Raw genomic sequence first — 21,890 nt, 5'->3', positions numbered from 1 at the left:
CCGGACGCTTAACCAACCAACTAAGCCACCCAGGTGCCCCGTGAGGAACATTTTTAATAAGCATCCCTGTCAAACTCATGTGTTTCAGTTTAAGATGTCTGTTCATAAATATTGTTCATAGTACATAGTGCTCTTTCTGTAAGAATCCATGGAATTGTGTTTCTTTGGCCTGAATGTAAATAGTAACTGGGGTTGTTCTAAGCCATTAGTTTCCTTTTACTTTATGGTGCCCCTGGACCTCGCTACCACTTAGATAGGCTCTGAGCCATGAATAGTGTTGTCATCCTTTACCACCCTGTGGTTCCCAATCCCCACACTTTGTTAACTCCAGCCCTGCTGAAAGTGCATTTTTTTTCTATTGTGGGTGATTTATGTAGTGCCTTCTTTAGCATCCCAGTGCATAATGCCAGCTAATATCTCTGCCTTTACTTGGGAAGAACAATGAAACACCAGGACAGTAATGACCCAGGGTTTTACTGAAACCTCTTCTTTTTTTAAAAAAGTTTTTGTTTAAATCTAAGTTAACATATAGTGTAGTAGTGTTTTCAGGAGGAGATGTTTCCACCAAGAACACTGCTCTAGGGGCTCCTGGGTGGCTCAGCTGGTTAAGCGTCTGGCTTCAGCTCAGGTCATGATCCTGCAGTTTGTGAGCTCAAGCCCCACATCAGGGGCTCTGCTGTCAGCACAGAGCCCGCTTCAGATCCTCTGTCTCCCTCTCTCTCTGACCCTCTCCCACTCACAATCTCTCTCTCAATAATAAATAAACATTAAATAAGTAAATAAATAAATAAGAACACTGCTCTCAAAAGAACCAACAACCAAGCCTCAGTCATGGTCCAAAAGGATGTTCTCCCAATGATAATCTAGAAAAATTGGCTAGAGATGCTCAACAATTGGCCCCAGAAAAGGGAAAACAAAATTAGAAATCTAATAACTATTGGTTCAATAAAAAGAGAACTTTGGTTTGACCAAAATAGAAATCCAATCCTACCAGAAGTTTTAAAATCCCCATTACTGACTACTGTACATGCATTGAATCATTGGTCCACTGATAAAATTATAACTTTTATGAACCCATACTGGTGGGGAAATACCAGTAGAGCTACAAAAAGTGCTTATTTTGCTTGCTCAACCTGCCCCAAATACAACCTAGAGAAATACAAAATACAACTCTGCTGGACACTTTAAATTCCCCAGTGGGCCATTCGAGGTTTGGCAAATGGATTTCATTCAGCTTTTCCACCTCAGGGATAAAATACGTTTCAGTCATGGTTTGTATGTTTTCTCACTGGACCAAAGGTCTTCCTTTTAGGCAGGTTACTTCTCTTCGGTGGCTAACATCCTACTAGAAAAGATTATCGTACCTGGGGACCCCCCCTTCCCCGAACTTCATATTGACTGGGTAACTCACTTCACTGTTAAAGTGCGTTAGAAGGTCCGTGGCACTTGGACACTTGTACAACACTTTGTGCTTCCCACCTTGTTAAATATACTAATAGCATCATTAAGACCCGGCAAAATTTGTAGAGACTCTTCAAATACCCTGTGGCCAAAGGCAATGCCATCAGTCCTTCTAAGTCTCAGGTCCACACCTTCTGGAACCCATACACTTGCACCCTTTGAGATAATCACAGGGCACCCAGTGCACCTGGCTCCTGTTTCCCTTGATATACAGCTGATTAGAGGAAGATATACTTCAATAGTGTAAAGGCCTAATTGCTTCTTTTGAAAAGAACCGAGCTTTAATAAAACAATCCATAGTACACTTGCAAGAGATGAATACCTCAAGCATCACTCCTTATAGCCCAAAGGCTTTGTCTCTTGGAAAAGACAGGCTAGACTCTCTTCAACTTCACTGCAAGAACCCCTAGCAGGGGCTGCCAAACTCCAGGGAATAACCTCTTGGATCCAGGTGGCACACCCAAAGAATGCACCAAACCCCAACTGGGCCTGCACATCAACTTGTGACCTGAAAGTAAAGATTTCCCAGAGTTGAAGCAGATGGCAGCTGAGGGAGACAGCTTTCCTAAAGTAACCAGACCAGGCCTATAAACCTTCTTTCCCTTGCTCTTTCTTCATTCTGCCTTTCATTGTCTGCATTTCCCAATCCCTGTAAAAGGGGGAAACTGCTCCAATTGTTAGATTTGCCATCAGAAAACTCAAATCTATCCATTACAGCATTGACTCCTTCGTTCAACCTGTAATGAATTTTGCTGAAATCCCAGATGCCACTGTATGCCCAATTGTTCCACCAGTCGCTTTTATAAAGTTAGAATACTAAATCCATATACCCCCATTCCTTGCCTCAATTTAACCCAACCCTGAGGTGGGAGAATGAGATTCATTAAAAATATATATAAAACATACTGCAGAACATTCAGCATAAACCAGACTATCTGTAGGCTTGCTATCAAACCCATGTATTAGAGTGGTCTTTCAACGTGTAATAATAACAATGTTTGAGTCTTGACTGAATGATGCTAATGCCTCCGTTAGCAACCAGAGTCCATAAATGCTAATACTTATGAGGGAGCCCTATGTGCACCACTTGGCTACTACTCTATATGAGGAAGTTTTGGCAATGGGCAGCTCACTGTTGTGACAGCAGGAGGATGAAAGGGCAATGTGCTTTTCCTATATTTACTGTTCTGTTTTCTCTTCATAACACACCAGAAGCCTACCACTGGTCCACTCACTAAGCCTCCATGGCCATCTTAAACGGAAATTTCCAGGAGGCATTCAGGACTCTGGGTTTGCTATAGGGACTTTCTCCCTTGGGCCAGAGCAAGTACCAATGAACACATGATCAGAAATCAGTCTTTAATATTGGGATAGTTAACCAATCACAGCCAAGACAATGGGAGCCCAAACACAGTCACGTGACTTGCTGCCTAAAGTAGTTTTAGATAATTGAATAGCCCTCAATTATCTATGTGCAATACCACCTGTTGCAGATGGATAAATTCTTCTGGGGAAGTATGTGCCCAACTGCATAAAATTAGGGAATAAGCACATTGGCTACAATAAATCTCATGTAATGATCCATGGTCCTTAGGCTTCTGGTTACCTTCAGGCTGGGTTCCTGGTTTAGCACCATCTCACAAACTGGATTTGTCACATTACTTTTAAATCTATTTTGTATAATCATTTTTAAGCTTTGTATCCATTACTTGTCAAACATGCCCAATATGGTGATGCTAACTTAACACTTTAAGATGATATCCAATGGTTATTTATGATGCTGGTAAGAAATAAACTTCAGATGGGAAATGCCTGAGAGTTCTCCCTCCTATCCTTCCTTGTTACTCAAATGTGACCTCAATGTTTTCCAATCTGTACACTTTCCCACTGACATGGGACATGACAACCAGGAAAGGTCCTTCCGGGTACCAAGGGACAAAATCACTAAGTGCAGAAAAACTGACTCTTGGTCAGTGATATTTGGAGGAAATATCTTGAACCAAAGGGAGAAATGTGGAAATGAATAAAATGGAATCAGTCTGCCCTGAGGAGGGAAGCTCTCATGCATATACCTTGCATTACAGTTTATTTTATATACAGCTTATTCTACTACCCCAACTAGAGGAATGAAGATTTTCCTCCTTGCCCAGCAACAGCCCAGCCAATGAGAAACTGCTACATCTCAACCACTGAGAAGTAGCCATGACTCTGAACTCTGGCTCTCCCCCAATAAACTTTCATTCAAAACCACCCCTCCCAACTTTTCCCATTCCTCTATAAAGCAAACCCCTCTCATTTGTTCTCTGGATCTTGACTATGTTTTATCGGAGTTTGCATGTCCCAAATTGCAGTTCATCTATTCCTGCATAAACTCATTTTGCTGGTAAAATAACTGGCTACTTTATTTTTAAGGTTGACAACACCTACTGACATTTTTTTCTCCTTGGTCAAAAATTAGAAAATGTTTCTGGGACATCAAGGACATGGTCAGGCAAACCAAAAGAACAATCTGTCAGCTACCTCCAAATAACTGCAAAGAACCATTACACTCCTCCATGCCCCCCCATCACCATACTCACCAGGCTTAAATAATAAAGACACTAATTATCTTACATAACAAAGTGTGTAGACATATCTAGATTCTTATGTTATATATATATATATGTATATATATATACACATATATACATATATATAACAGAGGTCCCCAGGGTTAATTATTTGTTATCATCAAGGATCCAGTTCCTCCATCTCTCTGCCCTACTAGTCTCACTGTGTTAGCTTGGTCCCCAGGCTGACATCTCTGACAGGTATAAAGTCCGATTACAATTACAGACAATGTGCAATGGGAAAATACAGTATCTCTTCTTTCAAGGATGAAGAAACTGTTTGGAAAGCCTCCTCCTGTGCTTCCCTCCAAGACTAAACTAGTCACTGTTAGATTATGAGTTTCCCTTTGATCAAGGGTAAAACATCTTCCCTGAGAGGTGGATACTTCCACAAAAATCAAGATTTTGTTCGTAAAGGAAAGAGTGCTAATCTGCCAAGAACTAATATTTCTCTGGCATTTTATTAGTGCTAGGCATGAGTGTAGATGCTGGAAAGACAGACATTGAAGATTTAGTTCCCCGTCCCCAGTGTTACTGAGGAAGATACAGTGCAGCTCTCGCCATTAGTCACCAATTCCGTATTATTTGCCATTTTGAGGCTTTTGCTGAGAAACAAACTTGAGGGACTCAGACCTAATGTCTGAGAAGTTTCATCTGTAAGCTGGAAATAATGGTGCTTTTCTTAAAGAGTTGTTAACAATGTCCAGGAGTGATCTTTATGTATCCTACAGATATTAAAGACCTACTGTGTACCAGATATATCCTAGGCCCTGACACAGGACCCTCTCTCGTGGAGTGAACCCAGCCATGTGATCTCATTTTAGGCTGCTGACTCATGATATTTTTAAAATGTTTTTTTAAATACAGTGTTTACATTTTTTAAATGAGAAAAGTGCATACTTTCAGCAGAAATGTTGGGAAAGCTTCTAAAAATCTCTCCAAAAGAAGTACCCACACATGTTCATGAAGGTAAGTGTTCCTGAATGTTCTTTGCAGAATTGTTTCAAGTAGCTGAAAGTTGGAAATAACCTCAATATCTGTTTACAGGGAAGTAAGTTTGTGTTTCCTTCTCCTAAATCATGGCATAATTATGGAACTGTTCAAAACCATGAGGCAGACATTTAAATCAGTAGACTTCAGGTATATAATCAAGCTCACATGGAAAGAGCTTAGAGATATTTTATTAAGTAAAAATATAAAATTTGAGAATAAAGAATATATATGGTATTATGTAAAAAAAGCTGTGTGTGTGCGTGCGTGTGCGTGCGTGTGTGTGTGTGTGTAAAATGACTGAAAGGATACACATCGAGTTGTTAATAATGATTATGATTACCTCTCAAGAGGATAATGGGACAGTTTGCCAGGAGAAGGGTAAGGGGAAACTTTTAATCTTTCACAATTAGAATTTTTACATATTATATGTAAATTTGATATCATTTATATGAAATTGGGAAAACAGAACCACTCATATTTCACCACTCATACTGTATATACTTAAAATCTTTGTTTTACACATGTTTTTGAAGAAATTTGGATCCTTTGTATATACAATTTTACTCTATTTTTAACCACTAGGCTTTACATTGTAAGCATTTCTGTCATTAGTGATAGTATTTTTAGCATAATTGATTCCAAATGCTCAGATAAGGTAAAGCCTTTAGCATAAACTCCCTTTCATATTGATACAAAGAAAATAAGGTCCTGAAGTTCAGTTTCTCTCCAACCGCAATATGGTCAAAGCTGGTTCATTTGAAGGAAAACAGAAGCACACATAACTGAAAAACAATATTAAACAAGTCTTTGCCACTTCGTGTCTTAATTGTGTAGTACCACACCTAGTTAAGCATGAGAGCTTAAAAAAACAAAAAGAGAGAGAGAGAACACTAACAGGAAATGGTTAATAGGCAGGGCCCCTTGAACTCTTGCAGACACAAAATAACTAAAAGTTTCAAAGGTAAACATGCCACAGAATAGGATTTCAATACACATTTGTTAAAATGGATTAAAGTTGGGGAGAGAGGGGGGTGAAGTAAAGGCTTTTTAGAAGAAAATAGAGAAAAGCTGGTACAGGAGACTTTGGAAGCCCAAAGCAGCTGTCCACATATCAATGCAATTCAGAAGCCTTGGTGAGCATATTCACGTGGGCTAGGCAATCATACCCAGATATTTGGTCCGACATTTTTCTAGATGTTTCTATGAAGGTATTTTTTTTTTTAGAAGAGATGAGCACTGAAATCAGTAGACACTGAATAAAGTCAATGATTTTCCATGACAGAAGAGGGCCGACCAATTCAGTATGGAGCCCTTAACTAGAAAAAAGCCTGACCTCTAGCAGGGAAGGAGAAAGTCTGCCAGCAGACCGTCTTCTGACTTGATAAAGGAAGTTTTCTACTTTAGTGTTTGTGGGCCCTGCTCCCAGGGAAGCTGTACTTTAACATTTACCAAGTCAAATTGATTCAGCAAAACCTCAAAGCATGGGCTCTGTTTCTGCCAAGGGTACACATTGGACATCTGCTTCATTGAAGAAAATAACCAAAGAGGTGCATTCTGAACACAAAAGATAAGAAAAAGTAAGAACCTTCTCTTCTTCCTGTACAATTAAAGTCAGATAGCCCTCTGCATGTACTAGAAAATTAAGATAAAGTCTGCAACTTACTGAAATGTTCTTCATTTAATTATTTGTAACTTTGTATGTGAATAACTGTACATAATCCTACACCAAATGTTTCCTTACTGGAGCACTCTCTTCTTTGTGAAGATTGTGTATCTTGGGCAGCTATCCTAACATGAACTTGAATAAAAACCCTTCCTGGAGCGCCTGGGTGGCTCAGTCAGTTAAGCGTCTGACTTCGGCTCAGGTCATGATCTTGCTGTTTGTGAGTTTGAGCCCCGCATCCGGCTCTGTGCTGACAACCCAGAGCTCAGATCCTGGAGTCTGCTTCGGATTCTGTGTCTCTCTTTCTCTCTGCCCCTCCCATGCTCTCTTTCTGTCTGTCAATAAATAAACGTTAAAAAAATTTTTTTTAATAATTAAAAAACTCTCTTCCTTTTTTCTTTTTTAGAAATTCTAAAAGGTCTATACGTTTTGTGTTAATAGACTCAAGCTGCAGCATCTGCTCTTTCCTGGTCCCCAGGGATTTGGATTGCCAGTCTCCACAGTCAGGTGGGTCACTTCCTTGGAATAAATCTCTACATGTAGAAAACTGATCCAGAGAAAAGTAATAGACAATAAAAGGAAGGATGCTAAACTGAGTAACTCAGAGACAAGAGCAATGGAGAGCCGAGATTATTTTCACACAGGCTGAGTGGTTTTGAGGAGCTTAGTAATGATGGTCTATTGCCCTGAAGTGTTTCTGTTTCTTTGTTTCGGGCGGATAATGGACAAAAGTGATCCCCACTTCTGTGGATGACTGAATGAGAGAAAGCCATCTTAAATTAAAGCAGGAGATAGTTTGGTTATGTTTAGGAAAGATTTTTTTCTGACAAAACTGAAAAGGGCTCCCTTCAAAAGAATTTACAGCATGTTATCGTGTGATTCTCCGAGAAAAGAAGAGACGAATGCCGTGTCCAGGAGAGTTGAGGCTTCTGTGCCTGAGGGTAGGGACCTGCCCTGGGATCCTGGCCAGTCCAGGTTCCGGGATTCGGGGGAATTAAGAGCCACCACAGCGGTTGGCTGCCCCTCCCCTCCCCACACTGTCCACCAGAGCTGGTAAATTTACAAAAGTCACTCTTTTCAGTTTTCTATTTCATTTTCCTTTCCTTGTCTCCTGAGAAACATAGAAAGGAGCCAACCACCAGGGAGGAGAAAGGAAACTAGAAATGATCTTGGTGCTTTCACAATGGGACTGTATGGTGCCACAAAAGTAAGCTTCAATGAATTCAAGGTCATGTGAATTAAAGATTTAACAGTAAGGTGGTTTTTACTGTTTAAACCCTCTAAGCTACTTAGGCACCCCTAAAGTGGAGCAATCACCCTCCTTTACTTTCTTCCTTCTTCCCTTCTTCTTTTCCTTTCTCCTCCTCTCCTTCCCTTCCTCCTGTCTCCTCTTTCTTCCTTGAATATTTTTCTGAAAAGTGAAGTAACGGTTGCCATTTGTTTCTTATTGACAATGTAATATAAACAAAAGGGGAAAACCAAAAGGTCAAAACAAAAGGTCTTGGTCTCCAGATTTCAAAAAGACATATGGGGAGTAGCAGTTGAATTCTATTCATAAAATTAAAGAGAAAATGGCATGGCTTGATTAGAAAGGGGAATTTAACTCTCAGCAGGTCTTCCCAGAAAGAGCGCCATTTAAAGCACACCTTGCATAGACATTTAGCTGCTTTTTGAATATGAGAAGGAATTTGAAGATTTGAATCCTCTGCAGAAAAGCAGGTACCCACCATAAAGGCATAATTTGATGGAGTGAAGAGCCTATTAAAATTTTTTTAACGCTTATTCATTTTTGAGCCAGAGAGAGAGAGAAAGAAAGAGAGAGAGGGAGAAAGAGCAAGTAGAGGAGGGGCAGAGAGAGGTAGACACAGAATCTGAAGCAGGCTTGAGTGTCTGAGCTGTCAGCACAGAGCCCACATGGAGCTCAAACCCATGAACCGTGAGATCATGACCTGAGCCGAAGTCGGATGCTTAACTAAGTCACCCAGAGACTTAGCTGACTGAGCCCCCGGACACTTAGCTGACTGAGCCACTGAGATGCCCCGAGTGAAGAGCTTTATTTAACAGTGCTCTCAGACTAAATCCCTTCAGCTTTGGACTGATTTCTCTGGTGGCCACAGGAGGAGGTTGAGGGACTCTCTAGTGGCCTGACACCACCAGGAAACCTGCCTAAACCGGCTGCCATTGTGAAGTCATTGGTTTCACTCTTTAGATTCTCTACCCCAGGCTTCACCACAGGAGTGGCTACTTTCCATTTCCTGGAGGCTGTATTTTTACTCACTGAGAGCCAGCCCAGTGAGTAATGAGTCTGTTAGGAGTACCAGAGGCCCATTGCATACCCTAGGAAGGGATCATGGGGATTCAGTTGGCCATTGAGCTTCTGTCTCTGTGGGAGGGAAATCCCAACAGGATTGGGAGAAGCAGAGAGGCTGACAGCCATCTGGTAGAAAGTGAACCAAAGAAAGTTTCAAAATCTACTGGTGGACAGATCTCCCAATCCAAGGGTGAGAAATCGTGACTTACAGAAGTGAGCTACTGCTTTGGAGGAGGTGTGGGACTCCTATTCTGCAGGTCTCTATTCAGCTGATTGCTCTGGTCCTTTTCTCTGCTATCGCTTGCTTTTTTTGCTTAGGGTCTCTCTACCTTGTTCTTATTTCTCCCATTCTGTTCCTCTTTGCATCTCCATTGCTTGACGCAGTTCCAGGTTCACAGTACAAACTTAATAAATTTGAGAGGAATTGGCTTGACAGGACAAAGGAGTGATACAAACATTAGAAGCAAAGAGAAAGGAAAGAGCGGATGGGGATTAAAAGAATCAATGAGAACTTCTTGAAGAAATGGCATTTGGTCTGGTCCTTTCAGGAAGGAAGATATTTGGATGGGCAAAGAGACAGGGAAAGGCAACTAATCTAGAAAGTTAAGGAACAGTCAAGGTTTTTGGGTAGAGAGAATGTAGTGCAAAATGCAGGCAGAAGAGGGCAGTGGGCAATGGTGATAGAGCCCTTAATTTGGACAAGGGTTAACTCTGAATGTCCACTGTTCTTTTCACTTTAAGAATTCCAGTGATTTCCATTCCAGAGCACCAGAAAGAGTGAGACCACACTGAGAGAGGAAGAGAGGGCCACTCTTACACTGATAACATTTCTACCAGCTTTAGCAGATATAACACCACTTGGGAGCACCATGATCTTAAAGCCTAGATCCTGCCACCCCATGCTGGGTGCGGGTTATAAACAACTTTGAATGAAGCAGGGAAAGGAGCCGAGGAGCTTTTCAGCCTCTTCACTGAGAGCCTGAAGGTCACTGCAACTGTAAAGTGGAAGTTGTTAACATCCTTCCTCATCATTATTCGAAATATGCAGCTGAGACTCAGACCAAGACACAGATGAATGAAAATGCTCACCAAGCTTTTTTTTTTTTTTTTTTTTTTTTTTTTTAGCAGAGAAGATGAAAATGCAGTGGGCCCCTGTCATGTAACGTCTTGCCTGGCATGCTTTATAGAGCTTGAATATTCTAAGAGCGGTCAGCCACTGAACCCTGGTATGAACTTGTCACCAGGGTGAAACAAGGTGCCTCTTACCCACACTCTGTTTGCTCTTTCTGGCTGCCTTGGGAGAGATGGTGTCTTTGCCAATAGACAGGAAGTAGAAGAGGCAACGTTTATTAAATAGAAGCTGCTGCCTCTCGTGCAGCAGTCAAGGTTTTTGGGCAAAGAGAATGTAGAGAATGTAGTCAAAGTTTTCAGGCAGAGAGAACGCCAACTCTATGATACGTCTGTTTCTACTGCCACATTTCTACCTCTACAGAAACATGGCCAAGATAAGAGGGACATGAGAACCCCCCTTCTTGGGCTTATATTGTCTTGATTTAAGAAGGCAACATTGATTAAAACACCAGTATTTCAAATTGTTTCTTTATTTGGCACCCTGAAGTTTTTTCACTTTCCAGAACACTGTATCTTAGTAACATTAACATTGAGTCAGAGGTGACCTTTTCTTCTCTAATAGGGAGAAAGACAAGGTCCTTCTCACTGCAGGTAAGTTTTATGAAAGTGTCCATCAAGAAACTGAAAACCTGGAAATGGATTCTCTTAAAATTACCAGTGCCTGCATACCCTTCGAAAGTCACCCACACGGCTGCATCCCCTGGGAGGGAAGCACTAGCACCGTGGATGCTCCCAGGAGGGATATGATAGAAGAGAACCTATCAGATCACATCCTATTCGTTGCTACCCACTCTCATGCATAGGATTGGTCTCAAATGCAGTCAGCAATTTTCTGAGGCTAAGTCATTAGCTGAGCCTCAGGCCATGCTCCGCCCAGTGATGTCCTGTTATCTGTCACACTACATGCCTGGGCAGAGCCCGAGAACAGTCATGAAGTGGAAAAGCCTTTATTCTTCCCTTCTCTTCCTTCACGATGATTGTCACTCCTCCTGACCCTGTAGACACTCAGAGGGTTTTATCCTTCTGTATCAGTTTTTAGTTTGAAGGGATCTCAGTGCCTTCCTTAACGCTGAAAACTGTTAGGACAGAGGGCAACTTAAACTGTGGTCTTTGCCAGGAAAGTTTACTTTCTAATAGCCAGAATTCAGTATTTCAGACATTTCTGTACCATATTCACAAGGTTTACCATATTCATGTATCATATCTACTGTCATTTTTTCCCCCTAAATTTACTCACCTTTCTACTTCTACAAATTTAGATGGAAAACTATTGCATCTCTACCGTATCACCACCCTAGCAATGTGGAGCCTAATTGGAATTCTGTCTCTCTCTGCTTTTCCCCCCTCGCTCTCTCCCCTCCCCTAAATAAATAATTAAATTTGAAAAGAAAGAAAGAAAGAAATGATATCTGTCATTAGCCTAGATTCTCCAGACAGCAAAGCTGGAAACAAAAGCCTAGTTTATTGGGAATGTAGTCCAGTGGTGTAGGATGGGGGGATGGAGACAGGAAAGAAAGAAAAGCCAGTACAAGGGTGCTTTACCACATTGGCTTTTGCTGCAGGCAACTGGTACTCAGTCCCACTGGGACGTTCAGGAGAACTTCATGAAATGTCTTCCCGAACTCTCCACCTGGAAACTGTCAGCTTCCAACCCCCTCTGGTCAAGAAGTAGCCCACGGGCACTAACTACCCCTCAATTCACATGTTCAAGCACATGTTCAAGCACAGAACTTGCCATGGTACCCCATGCCAAAGCAACAGAGAAGCCCCAGGGCCAGAAGCAGACTGCGAAAAGTGCAAGACAGGTCACCGCACCAGCATGAGTCAGCTGCTCACCTACAGAGTGCCCCAGAATTCTATACAGGGGTAGCAGGCTGATTGAGACAGAAGGGGTGGCTGGGTGCCTTCTTCACCCTACCCCTCGGTTCTTTCATTGTGCTCACCTGAGGTGAACTGAACCATGGCTACAGTGACTGCAATCCTGTCCAGCATGGCTGCTGAAAGTCTTTTCTGTGAAGGTAGCTTCTGTGGGGGTGGGGGTGAGAGTGCAGGTAAGGGTGACCTGTTGAGCCCAGCACTGTCCCAAAAGTGACCCCTACATCTGAGGTAGATGCCCACTCCTGCAGTGGTGGGCCCGTGAGTAGAGAGGGGTAACTCTGGGTGCTAAAACAAAACTTGAGACCGACACAGAAACAGCTGGCCCACAAAGCTCACAGCCTACCTACCACTGAAGCCAATGGCTCCCGCAGGCTGCCCAATGCAGTCTTCTCTCCCCTTGAGACTGCTGGTTTGTGTGGTTGGTCTTGGCCACACCCTCTGAGGAGGTGCTGACAAAAAGGGAAAGCTGAGCAAGCTTCCTCAAATCATACGTAACACCCTACCCATTCCTTGCTTTGACTTAAATATTTCTGGTGAAGAACACTAGATAGATCTTCTAAGGAGTAAAAGGAAGTTGGAAGATATATCACCCAAAGAAAAACTGAGCAACTTGCCATTATTTTGGAGACAGCAAGAAAAGAACACCTCGGAACTGGGGCCTCATACTTTGATTTTTTTTTTAACTCAAGAGAAAAAGAGAAATTGTTCTTCAGCCGGTAAGTACATTTAGTATTATCTTAACATGGGATAGCTTGGTAGGAATAGTTACCAATAACCTGACTTCTTTTTTATCTTAAGTTTACTTATTTATTTTGAAGAGGGAGCAGGAAAGAGAGAGAATCCCAAGCAGGTTCTGCACTGCCAGTGCAGAGCCTGATGCAGGACTTGAACTCACAAACCATGAGGTCATGACCTGAGTTCAAACCAAGATTCAGATGCTTAACTGACTGAGCTCCCCAGGCACCCCAACCTGATTGCTTTTTAAACCAGCATACCATCCCTGTTCTCTCCAACAGGCATACCTATTTCCAAAGGAGCCTGCCGGGATCTCATTCCTATGGGAGGCTGAGGCTTCTCAGCACAGTTGGAGAATCATCATCAGAATTATGGCTGATAAAATTCTGGTGAATAAATGAATCCAAGCTAATCCTGGTTAAAATGGAGTGTGGCTAATAAAACAAACAATCAAGGGTGACTGGAAAATGACCTCTGGGGTGGTTTCCAAAGAGGAGGCCCAAATGTCCTCTGGGGAGCATTGGACCGTGTCTGTGGTGGCAACCTCAGAAGATCACATTGGAGCACAGCATTCTACTTCAATTCTAAATTTTGATATATTTACTGAAAAAAATGAGCTTACTCACATTATAGTACATAAAAGAAGTGATGTTTGCAATATGTCTTCTCCCTTGCTACTGACAGATTTTTCTGTTGATTCAGATCTCTACCCCTTTAAGACATGTCTTTGCTTGTTTCATATTAATGTATTGAGAAGGAAGTACTTTCATAATTTAAGTACTGCCTTGGGCGAACTTTGCCCTCACCGATGCTGTGTTTCTTGGTATGTTTTGAAGAGGACCAGGACTTTGGCTTACTGATACCAACTGCCCTTATCATCTCTGTGCTTTTACCCGAAGTCTTAATTATCCCCATAAACAGAGCCATTCCATGGGAGAGCTGTGGTTAGTTTTGGGAACATGTACAAGGCAGGGTTACCTCCTTGGAGTTCCCCCAACCTTTGCTTTTCCCTCACAATTGTCTGGTTTAGAAGTTGCTCAGATTATCACCTACTCATTTCAGGCTGGCAACTAGGGAGTTTTATAACCCATAGTAGGCCAACCTTCCTTCTTGGGTGACTCTTTTTCCTTTCCAGGTTGTGAAAATAAACCCACAACCTTTTATAGTCAGGAGCTTGGAAACCCAGGGACACCATTCATGGTGTTTTTTGCAAACATCACAGGAGAACCCTCTGTGTGAGGCAATTGAATTGTCTTCTACTCCTGATGTGGGCTTGCTGGGAATTACCCAGGTCTCACTTGGTTTGAAATTGTTTTCATTCTCTACCCTAAGCAGCAGAAGCCATGGGTCACACAGCGGAGTGGAGGATGCCACTACTGAAGCACCCGTACCTCAGCCTCCTTCAGCTCTTGATGCTAGCCAGTCTTTTTCACTTCTGTTCAGGTAAGGAACTTTCAGGAACTTGACCGAGTTTGCTACCAAGTTTAGTGGTGGAGTTTTCTGTGCTGCCCCCTTCTGTCACCCTGCAGGCTAACCTTCAGGGGCTTGATTGGGGAGGCTGTTGAGAAGAGTGGGGCTCATCCTGCTGAAGGATGGTTCTGACCTTATTTTCTGTTACATTTATTTATTTTTGAGAGACAGTGAGAGAGCATGAACAGGGGAGTGGCAGAGAGAGAGAGAGAGAGACAGACAGACAGACAGAATCCAAAACAGGCTCCAGACTCTGAGCTAGTGGTCAGCCCAGACCCCGACGTGGGGCTTGAATCCACGAACCGTGAGATCATGACCTGAGCCGAAGCCGGATGCTCATCCGACTGAGCCACCCAGGCGCCCCTGGCCTTATTTTTGAAGTCCAAACAAAAGATCTTTCTGCTGAACAGCATACCACCTGGCCAAAGTAAAGAGAAGACTTTGGCTTCAGCCCAGTTTGCTGGTTTTCAAAGAACCCAATATCAAAGGGCCTTGTCTTTAGAGCTGCTAACTTAAGTGTGTCTGCACTTCAGGCATCACCCAGAACGCCTGCATGTGAGGGAGGGGGGCAGATGGATTACTTGCCAGCAGTGGTGGTGGTCGTGTATTTTCTGTCCTGGGCTGGAAAGTTTGCTTTCACACGGTTGCTGAACCAAGAGAACTGTGACTTAAGTTTCACAACTTATGCATCAGATACTATTTATATTTGACCTTTCCAACAGTTACACTTTTCTTTTGGCATGTTGGGGGAGCACTCCCAAATGAGTCTCCTGGGGAGTCTAAGGAATTTAAAAATATTTAGAAGGAAATTGATACAGGCTTCCTAGAAATATGTGTGTGTGAAAGAACCAATGAAAAAGAGAATATAAAATTAAAACCAGAGTTTTATAAATTATAGCAGGAAAACTAGAGGCAAGTGGAAGGAGATGATCTTTGAGCCGAAGAAAAATATTTAGGAAAGCACTTTGTCCTATAGCCACAGCCAGATTTTTTTTGTTGCTGTCCTGAGTTAAACAAATCCATGAGCTTCTCGTGCTTGAACACCTACAATGCACTTAAAAACTGTGCCTGGGATTCCTGTCCTCCAAGAGATTTGAGTGTTAGTTGGAGAAGGCAAAACTAACCCACAGGAAAGTGAAGAGCAGTGAAGGGCCCGGTTCTGCTTGTAAGAGCCTAAGACCAGGGCAGGCTGGGGCAGCTGGCAGGCATCCGGTGGCAGATGGGCGGTGGCGAGAGAATTCTGAGTAGGACAACAGCACAGACAAAGGCACAAACATAAGGATGAGTCTGGCACAAGCGTTCCTCCCTTTGTTTACTCATTTATTAATTCAACAGCATCTCCTACGTACAGGAGACTTCTTTTGGTCGCAGGGACACGTTGTGAGCAAAATTGACATGACTTTTGTTTTCACAGAAGGTACAGTCATTAGGAAGAACATGAAAATCAATCAAAGAATCACACAAATGACTGTGTGAGCAAAAAGCAATGTCTTCCTCTGCCAGGAGAGAAGGGTGAGGGAGAGCTGGGTGACGGTGGGAGAGCACCGTGTGAAGGAAACAGAGGAGCCACAAAGTGGAGGCGGCTGGTGTTGGGGCAGGAGAGGCAGGGATCGGACTCCATGGGGCTTGAGGGCCACGGCCAGGAACCTGAATGTTATTTGGAGGGCACCGGGAAGCGATGGAAGTGTTTTAAGGAGATGTGACATGGTCTCTACCAATGCTGCTCACACCTCAATGATACATATCATCACCGGGGGGCCTTGTCAAAAGTAATTTCTAGGGGCGCCTGGGTGGCTCAGTTGGTCGAGCGTCCGACTTCGGCTCAGGTCATGATCTCATGGTTGTGGGTTCGAGCCCCGCATCAGGCTCTGTGCTGACCACTAGCTCAGAGCCTGGAACCTGTCTTCGGATCCTGTGACTCCTTCTCTGTCTGACCCTCCCCTGCTCACCCTGTCTCTCTCTCTCTCTCTACAATAAATAAAAACATTAAAAAAAATTTTTTTTAAAAGTAGTTTCTAGCACAGGAGAGTTTTAGGGCTGTGCAAAAACTCAATAGGATACCATAATGGTGGATATGTGTCGTTTTACATTTGTTAAAACCCATAGAAGTGTCAAGAATGATTCCTAAAGTAAACTGCAGACTTTGGTGATGATGTGTTCATGTGGGTTCATTGACTGTCACAGATACACTTCTGGTATAGGACTTGATGGTAGGGAGGCCGTGTGCACGGAGGAGATGGGAGTATACGGGAACTCTCTGTACTTTCCATTTCTTTGGCTATGAACCTAAAACTGCTCTAAAATACAGTCTGTATATTTTTTGAAAAATGCAGTTTCTGCTTAGGTGCATCAGGAGGGGCCTGAGATTCTGCACCTTTTAACAAGCAGTCAGGTGAGGACGACGCTGTTGGACCACAGTCCTTTAATTTGAGTAGTAAAGTTCTGAAATGACATTAAAAAAAAGGTGTTGCTAAAGCAGAAAGAATGGCTCGTAAGGTTGCCAGAGCGATAGTGTGAAACCTGTCAGGGGCTGTGGCAGACGGCTTTGATGAAGAGACGAGTCAGAGGAAGACGGGGGGATCGGAGGGCATGTGATGTGGCCTCAGGGAGTTTGCCGGACTGGCTGCAGCTGGGAGCGGAGCATGGCTCTTGGGAGGCAAGGCGGGGTGAGACTACGGAGGCCTTTGCTTCTGGGAAAGGGATTTGGCACACACCCTTCTCTCCTGGTCTGGTCCAGGAAGCTGCACCACCACCCACCCACCCCCGGCCATTGCTGCCCAGGACAGGTGACCTCTTTGTCCTGAAAAGGGAGGGGCCCGCTGGACTCCTCTCCACTTCTGGTTTGGTCTGTGGAGGCAAAAGCAAAAACTCGTGTACTCCAGAAACTGGTATTTATTTATTTATTAATTAAAAGTTTTTTAAATGCTTATTTTATTTTTGAGAGAGAGAGACAGAGTGTGAGTGGGGGAGGGCAGAGAAAGGGGGAAACACAGAATCCAAAGCAGGCTCCGGGCTCTGAGTTGTTAGCTCAGAGCTAGACACGGGGCTCAACCCACAAACTGTGAGATCATGACCTGAGCCAAAGTTGAACGCTTAACCAACTGAGACACCCAGGCACCCCGGAAACTGGCATTTATAAGGCAGAGGATCTAACAGGGTTGCTTTCAGAGGGGCTGACATTGTCTGGCAGCTTTCTCCAAGGTGGGGTATCTTTAGGGAAGCACAGTTCTAAGGGGAGCAGAAAGGCCTTTGGTAGGAGCGGGCCAGGGACATAAGAAAGGTGTTGCTCATAAGTCTACGGCATTGAGGAAGACTGAGCCACAGGGAAAAGAATGCCCTCAGTGCACCACAGACACTCTTCCTGTCATGTCTGAGCGCTGCTGGCCAAGGGGTCCTGTGAGTCACAGTCCTTGCTGTGACAACCCTGATATTCAGAGTCCCTGAGCTTTTTAAAAATTTAAGTACTATTTAGAGACACAAAAGGATCAGACTTCTATGGAGTGCACAGGCTGGGTCTCAAGAGGAGAGAAAGTCAGGAGCAACGCAAAAATCAGGTAACAAGTCTCAAATCTGTCAGCTGCTGGAGAGCAGAAACTTCTCCTCCTTGTGCTCCCAGCACCAAGCCCAACGCCAACACAAGCCCGGGTGTGCTGGTTCCCTTCATGAAAAGTACTTAGAAGTGTCCCAAAAGGTCACTTCCATTAGAAGGATATACACAGACCATTAGCAGCAAATCACTAGATGGTGGGATTATAGATGACTTTTAGACATTTCTGTATTTCCCATTCTTTCTAAATTGAATGTGTGTTTCCTTTAGAGTCAAGGAACATCATTATTTAAAAAGCACTGTCAAGTCCCAGTGAGCTAACCTAGAGCCCAGCACATGGGGATTTAAGCTGTTCTGCTCAGATGTGGGCACATGGCTCCATCCGGATGTCAGCCAGTTACCACAGTGATTCTGGCCTGTCCTGTGTGTGATTCAACAATCACGTGCTGTGCATGACAGGAAAATTTAATTAGAGAAACGACAGAAAATTAGGTTTAAAATTTCTGTATAGGGTGTTGTAGTTAACTTAGCCCTTTTCTATCTGGGTGTCATATAATCCTCTGAAGTTTTAAGAGAGAATGTATTATGCCCATTTTGCAGAGATTCCCAGGGAACCAACTTGTTTGAGGTTGTGATTCTAATGTGCAAAAATCGATGGAGGCAGATCTCATCTCTTAATGCCTGGCCATGCTTTCAGTAAATATTTACTGAGCACCTACTCTGGGCCAGTCCCCATTTTAGATTCCATGGATGTAACGGTAAACTAAACAGATAAAGCCCCAGCTCTCATAGCCTCAGAAGTACCTACTGCTAGAGATAAGCTTGAAGAGAAATAAAGCAGGGTAGGGAACTGACGAGGAGCAGCATGGATGAGGTCTGGGAGGAGGGCACTGGTTAGGGAGAGTCAGAGAAGCGCTCTCTGACAAAGGGGTGCCAGAGCAGGAGCCTGAGGGAGGCAAGGACTGGGCTGTGTGGCTATCTGGGGAAGGCGCTGGTATACCTATCATATGCCCACAGCTGCAGAGACATCTTCTGTGTGTTACCTCACAATCCTCATGCCCACTTTGTCAGGTAAGTGTTTCTATGCTCATCTGTAAAATGGTGAAGCAAGGTCAAAATTCAACTAAGTTTTAGACAGTAATGCTCAGATTTTGGGGACCTGATTCTCCCCTCCAGAGCCACTGAAGCAGACAAAACACTTCAGAGACAGTTTAATTGTCTGCATGTAGCAGCCCTGAGTATGGAAGCTGGGTCCCGGTGGAATTTCCAAATTGCCCAGAAGATTCTTGGTTCCTTTTTTCAGTCTGGTTCTTCTTCAGCATGAGTGTGTGGTGAGAGGAGTTCACATAGGAACATTAAGGATCCCATTGATGGTTACTGACCTTTAGAGAGACACCCACACTTCTCCTCAGATGGCTGGACAAAAACTCCTTAAGAGTCATCATTGAATTAAAAAAAAAAAGTCATTGAAAGTAGCTCATTTTCAGTTAAGATTCCTCTTCTTTTCCTGTCTATTATTTTAACTTTTAATTTTTTATTTTAGAGAGAGAAAGAGTGAGCAGAGGAGAGTGGCAGAGGGGGAGAGAGAGAGAGAGAGAGAGAGAGAGAGAGAGAGAGAGAGAGAGAATCTTAAGCAAGCTCCACACTGTGGGGCTCAATTCCACAACCCTGGGATCATAACCTGAACTGAAATCAAGAGTCAGACACTCAACTGACTGAGCCATCCACGTGCCCCTAAGATTCCTCTTTTGCTTATGTCACCACGTGTCAAAATTACTTAGAAATCCTGGATTCTTTTTGGGTGGGAACAAACAGATCATAGGGAAAGACCCCATTTAGAATCTCAGTTAAATAAGTTGCTTTCTGTCGTGGTATCTATAGTGGCAGATGGCAAGATGAGAATCCTATGTATCTGACATAAGCCCTGAGTGAAATGAAAGGACCACAGGGTAGAAGTTGGGAGCAAGAGTTGGGGAAGGAAAGAAAAGTCTTATAGAAGACCTGCTATGGGATTTTTCCATTTATGTCATTTAATTGAATTTAATTTTACAGTGAGCCTGAGAGGTAGGTATTATACCCTTTTTATAGATGAGGAAATAGACTAATTAGCAAGTGGCTGAGCTGGGACTAGAATCCAAGTCAATAGGAATCCATAGTTCATGCTCCTACATATCAGCTGTATTTTTTTCATATAAAGATTATTTATTTAATTTGAGAGAGAGCGTGCACATGTGCATGTGAGCAAGTGGGAGAGGGGCAGAGAGACGATGTGAGAGAGAGAGAGAGAGAGAGAGAGAGAGAGAGAGAGAGAGAGAGAGAGAGATTGAGAATCTCAAGCAGGCTCCACGCTGTCAACACAGAGCCCAATGTGAAGCTCAAACCCACAAACTGTGAGATCATGACCTGAGCCAAAATCAAGGGCTGGACGCTTAACTGACTGAGCCACCCAGGCACTCTCTGCTGTATTTTTTTTAAAAAGAGCTCAGGTTGGGGCACCTAGGTGGCTCAGTCAGTTGAGCATCCGGCTCTTGATCTCGGCTCAGGTCATGCTCTCATGGTTTTGGGGGTTCGAGCCCCACATCAAGCTCTGTGGAGCCTGCCTGGGATTCTCTCTCTCTGCCCCTCCCCACTCTGTCTCTCTCCCCTCCCCCCAAATAAATAAACATTAGAAAAAAAAAAAGAGCTCGGGTTATTTAGCTATTATGTACTCCCCCTGAAGTATATCTTTTCATTCCTTTACTTTCTCAGCTATGTTCCTTAAAGCTGGGGGTGGCAGGGTTCAGTACAATAGCCAAAAAGGGTGCCTCAGATCATTGGGAGTTACCTCACACTGCTCTAAAGACACCCATCGTCATAAAACTGGCTTCCTAATGCTGTGGGGGCTCATATCCGATCTGATGAAGGCCTGAAGGCTGGCTGTTAAGACAGAGAGGTGCTAGTGCTCCATGATCATGCCATCTAAGGAGAGAGAGGGACTGGAGACTCCATCCCTTATAGGGGCCTCTCCAGGGGACTCTGTGTGGCTCTGGGGGATATGAGACATGATAGAATTGGGCGGGGGAGGAGTGGCTAGTTGTGGAAGAGCTTGGGCTTGGGGGGTCTCTGCTTATAGGTCAAGCACAGCATGGGAAGAACAGCCATGCCTTCTGAACCAAAAAAAAAATCAGAAAATCTAGTCTGACTGGGGAGTTTGGTGCTACTGATAAATGCTTAGCAGCTAACAAAAAGATGGAGTTTGAACATTGAAATGTTGGCATTTCTGGAATATACTGATGGGAAAATGGGCAGAATGTTTTAAATGGGGACCCTCTTATAGGGCAGCTGTTGCATGGATTGCAGATAGCTGAAAGAGATAAGGACCGGATATAGATCCATGTTGTGTTCCTGAAAAGGATAGAAATAGTCTGGGGGCACATACTACGTTTTGCCTGGTGGGGATGAGCCCGAAGTCATGAGGTCATTCCAGGCCTGGAACAAAAAAGACTGTGTTTCTCAAAGCAAAAGAGTCAACAGTGGGGGCCAGCTGGGGTGTGGGCAGCGTTGGCCTACTTACCCTGGAAGTGGGGCCTAAAGTTGGAGAAATCAATAAACAAGGAGAGTGGCCTAAAAGGTCTGGGCCAGAAAGCATAAAACAGGGGCAGCTTCCTTTCCTGAGCTTAGTTTTCTCATCTATAAATAAGACAACCAAAATGAATCAACATGGAAGTCCCTTTAAGATCGCACATATTCTCATCGGGCTGAGTACGTTGTGTACCCATAGTCAGCATTCATATGCTAGGTCTCCTAAAGTCCTCCTTCTTCTGGTACTAGTGGACCTTCTTCTTCACTGTCCATCAGCAGATGAATGGAAAAGAAAATGTGGTATATATGTACAATGGAATATTATCATTATCTTATTATTTCTTAAAAAGGGAAGAAATTCTGGCACATGCTAAAACATGGATGAACCTTGAGGACACTATGCTAAGTGAAATAAGCCAGTCACAAAAAAATACTATATTATTTCAGTTATATGCAGTATCTAAAGTCATCAAATGCATAGAAACAGAACATGAAGTGGTGGTTACCAAGGGCTAAAAAAAAAAAAAAAGA

At 43.4% G+C, this 21,890-nt stretch overlaps 1 protein-coding gene across 6 annotated transcripts in view; it reads left to right on the top strand.

Annotated features, from left to right (window-relative positions):
• The first annotated feature begins 7,181 nt into the window (after positions 1-7,181).
• The window catches only part of CD80 (CD80 molecule), a 30,926-nt gene continuing 16,217 nt past the window's right edge, over positions 7,182-21,890 (top strand). For 2 of the 6 annotated variants that reach the window (XM_029939377.1, XM_029939378.1), the window contains exons 1-3: positions 9,060-9,227; positions 12,736-12,762; positions 14,117-14,224. In XM_029939377.1, the coding sequence (XP_029795237.1) occupies positions 9,077-9,227; positions 12,736-12,762; positions 14,117-14,224 (286 nt within the window). In that variant the 5' untranslated portion in view covers positions 9,060-9,076. Of the gene's footprint in view, positions 7,234-9,059; positions 9,228-12,406; positions 12,763-13,062; positions 13,171-13,583; positions 13,605-14,113; positions 14,225-21,890 lie in introns of those variants that run through there. The other 4 variants (XM_029939380.1, XM_029939381.1, XM_029939379.1 and 1 more) reach the window with 4 other exon arrangements.

The sequence above is a fragment of the Suricata suricatta genome, chromosome 5 (genome assembly GCF_006229205.1).
Source record: "Suricata suricatta isolate VVHF042 chromosome 5, meerkat_22Aug2017_6uvM2_HiC, whole genome shotgun sequence".
In the NCBI taxonomy this organism is placed as follows: Eukaryota; Metazoa; Chordata; class Mammalia; order Carnivora; family Herpestidae; genus Suricata; species Suricata suricatta.
Note: the sequence above shows the minus strand (reverse complement) of the source record. Positions and strands in the feature narration are given on the sequence as shown.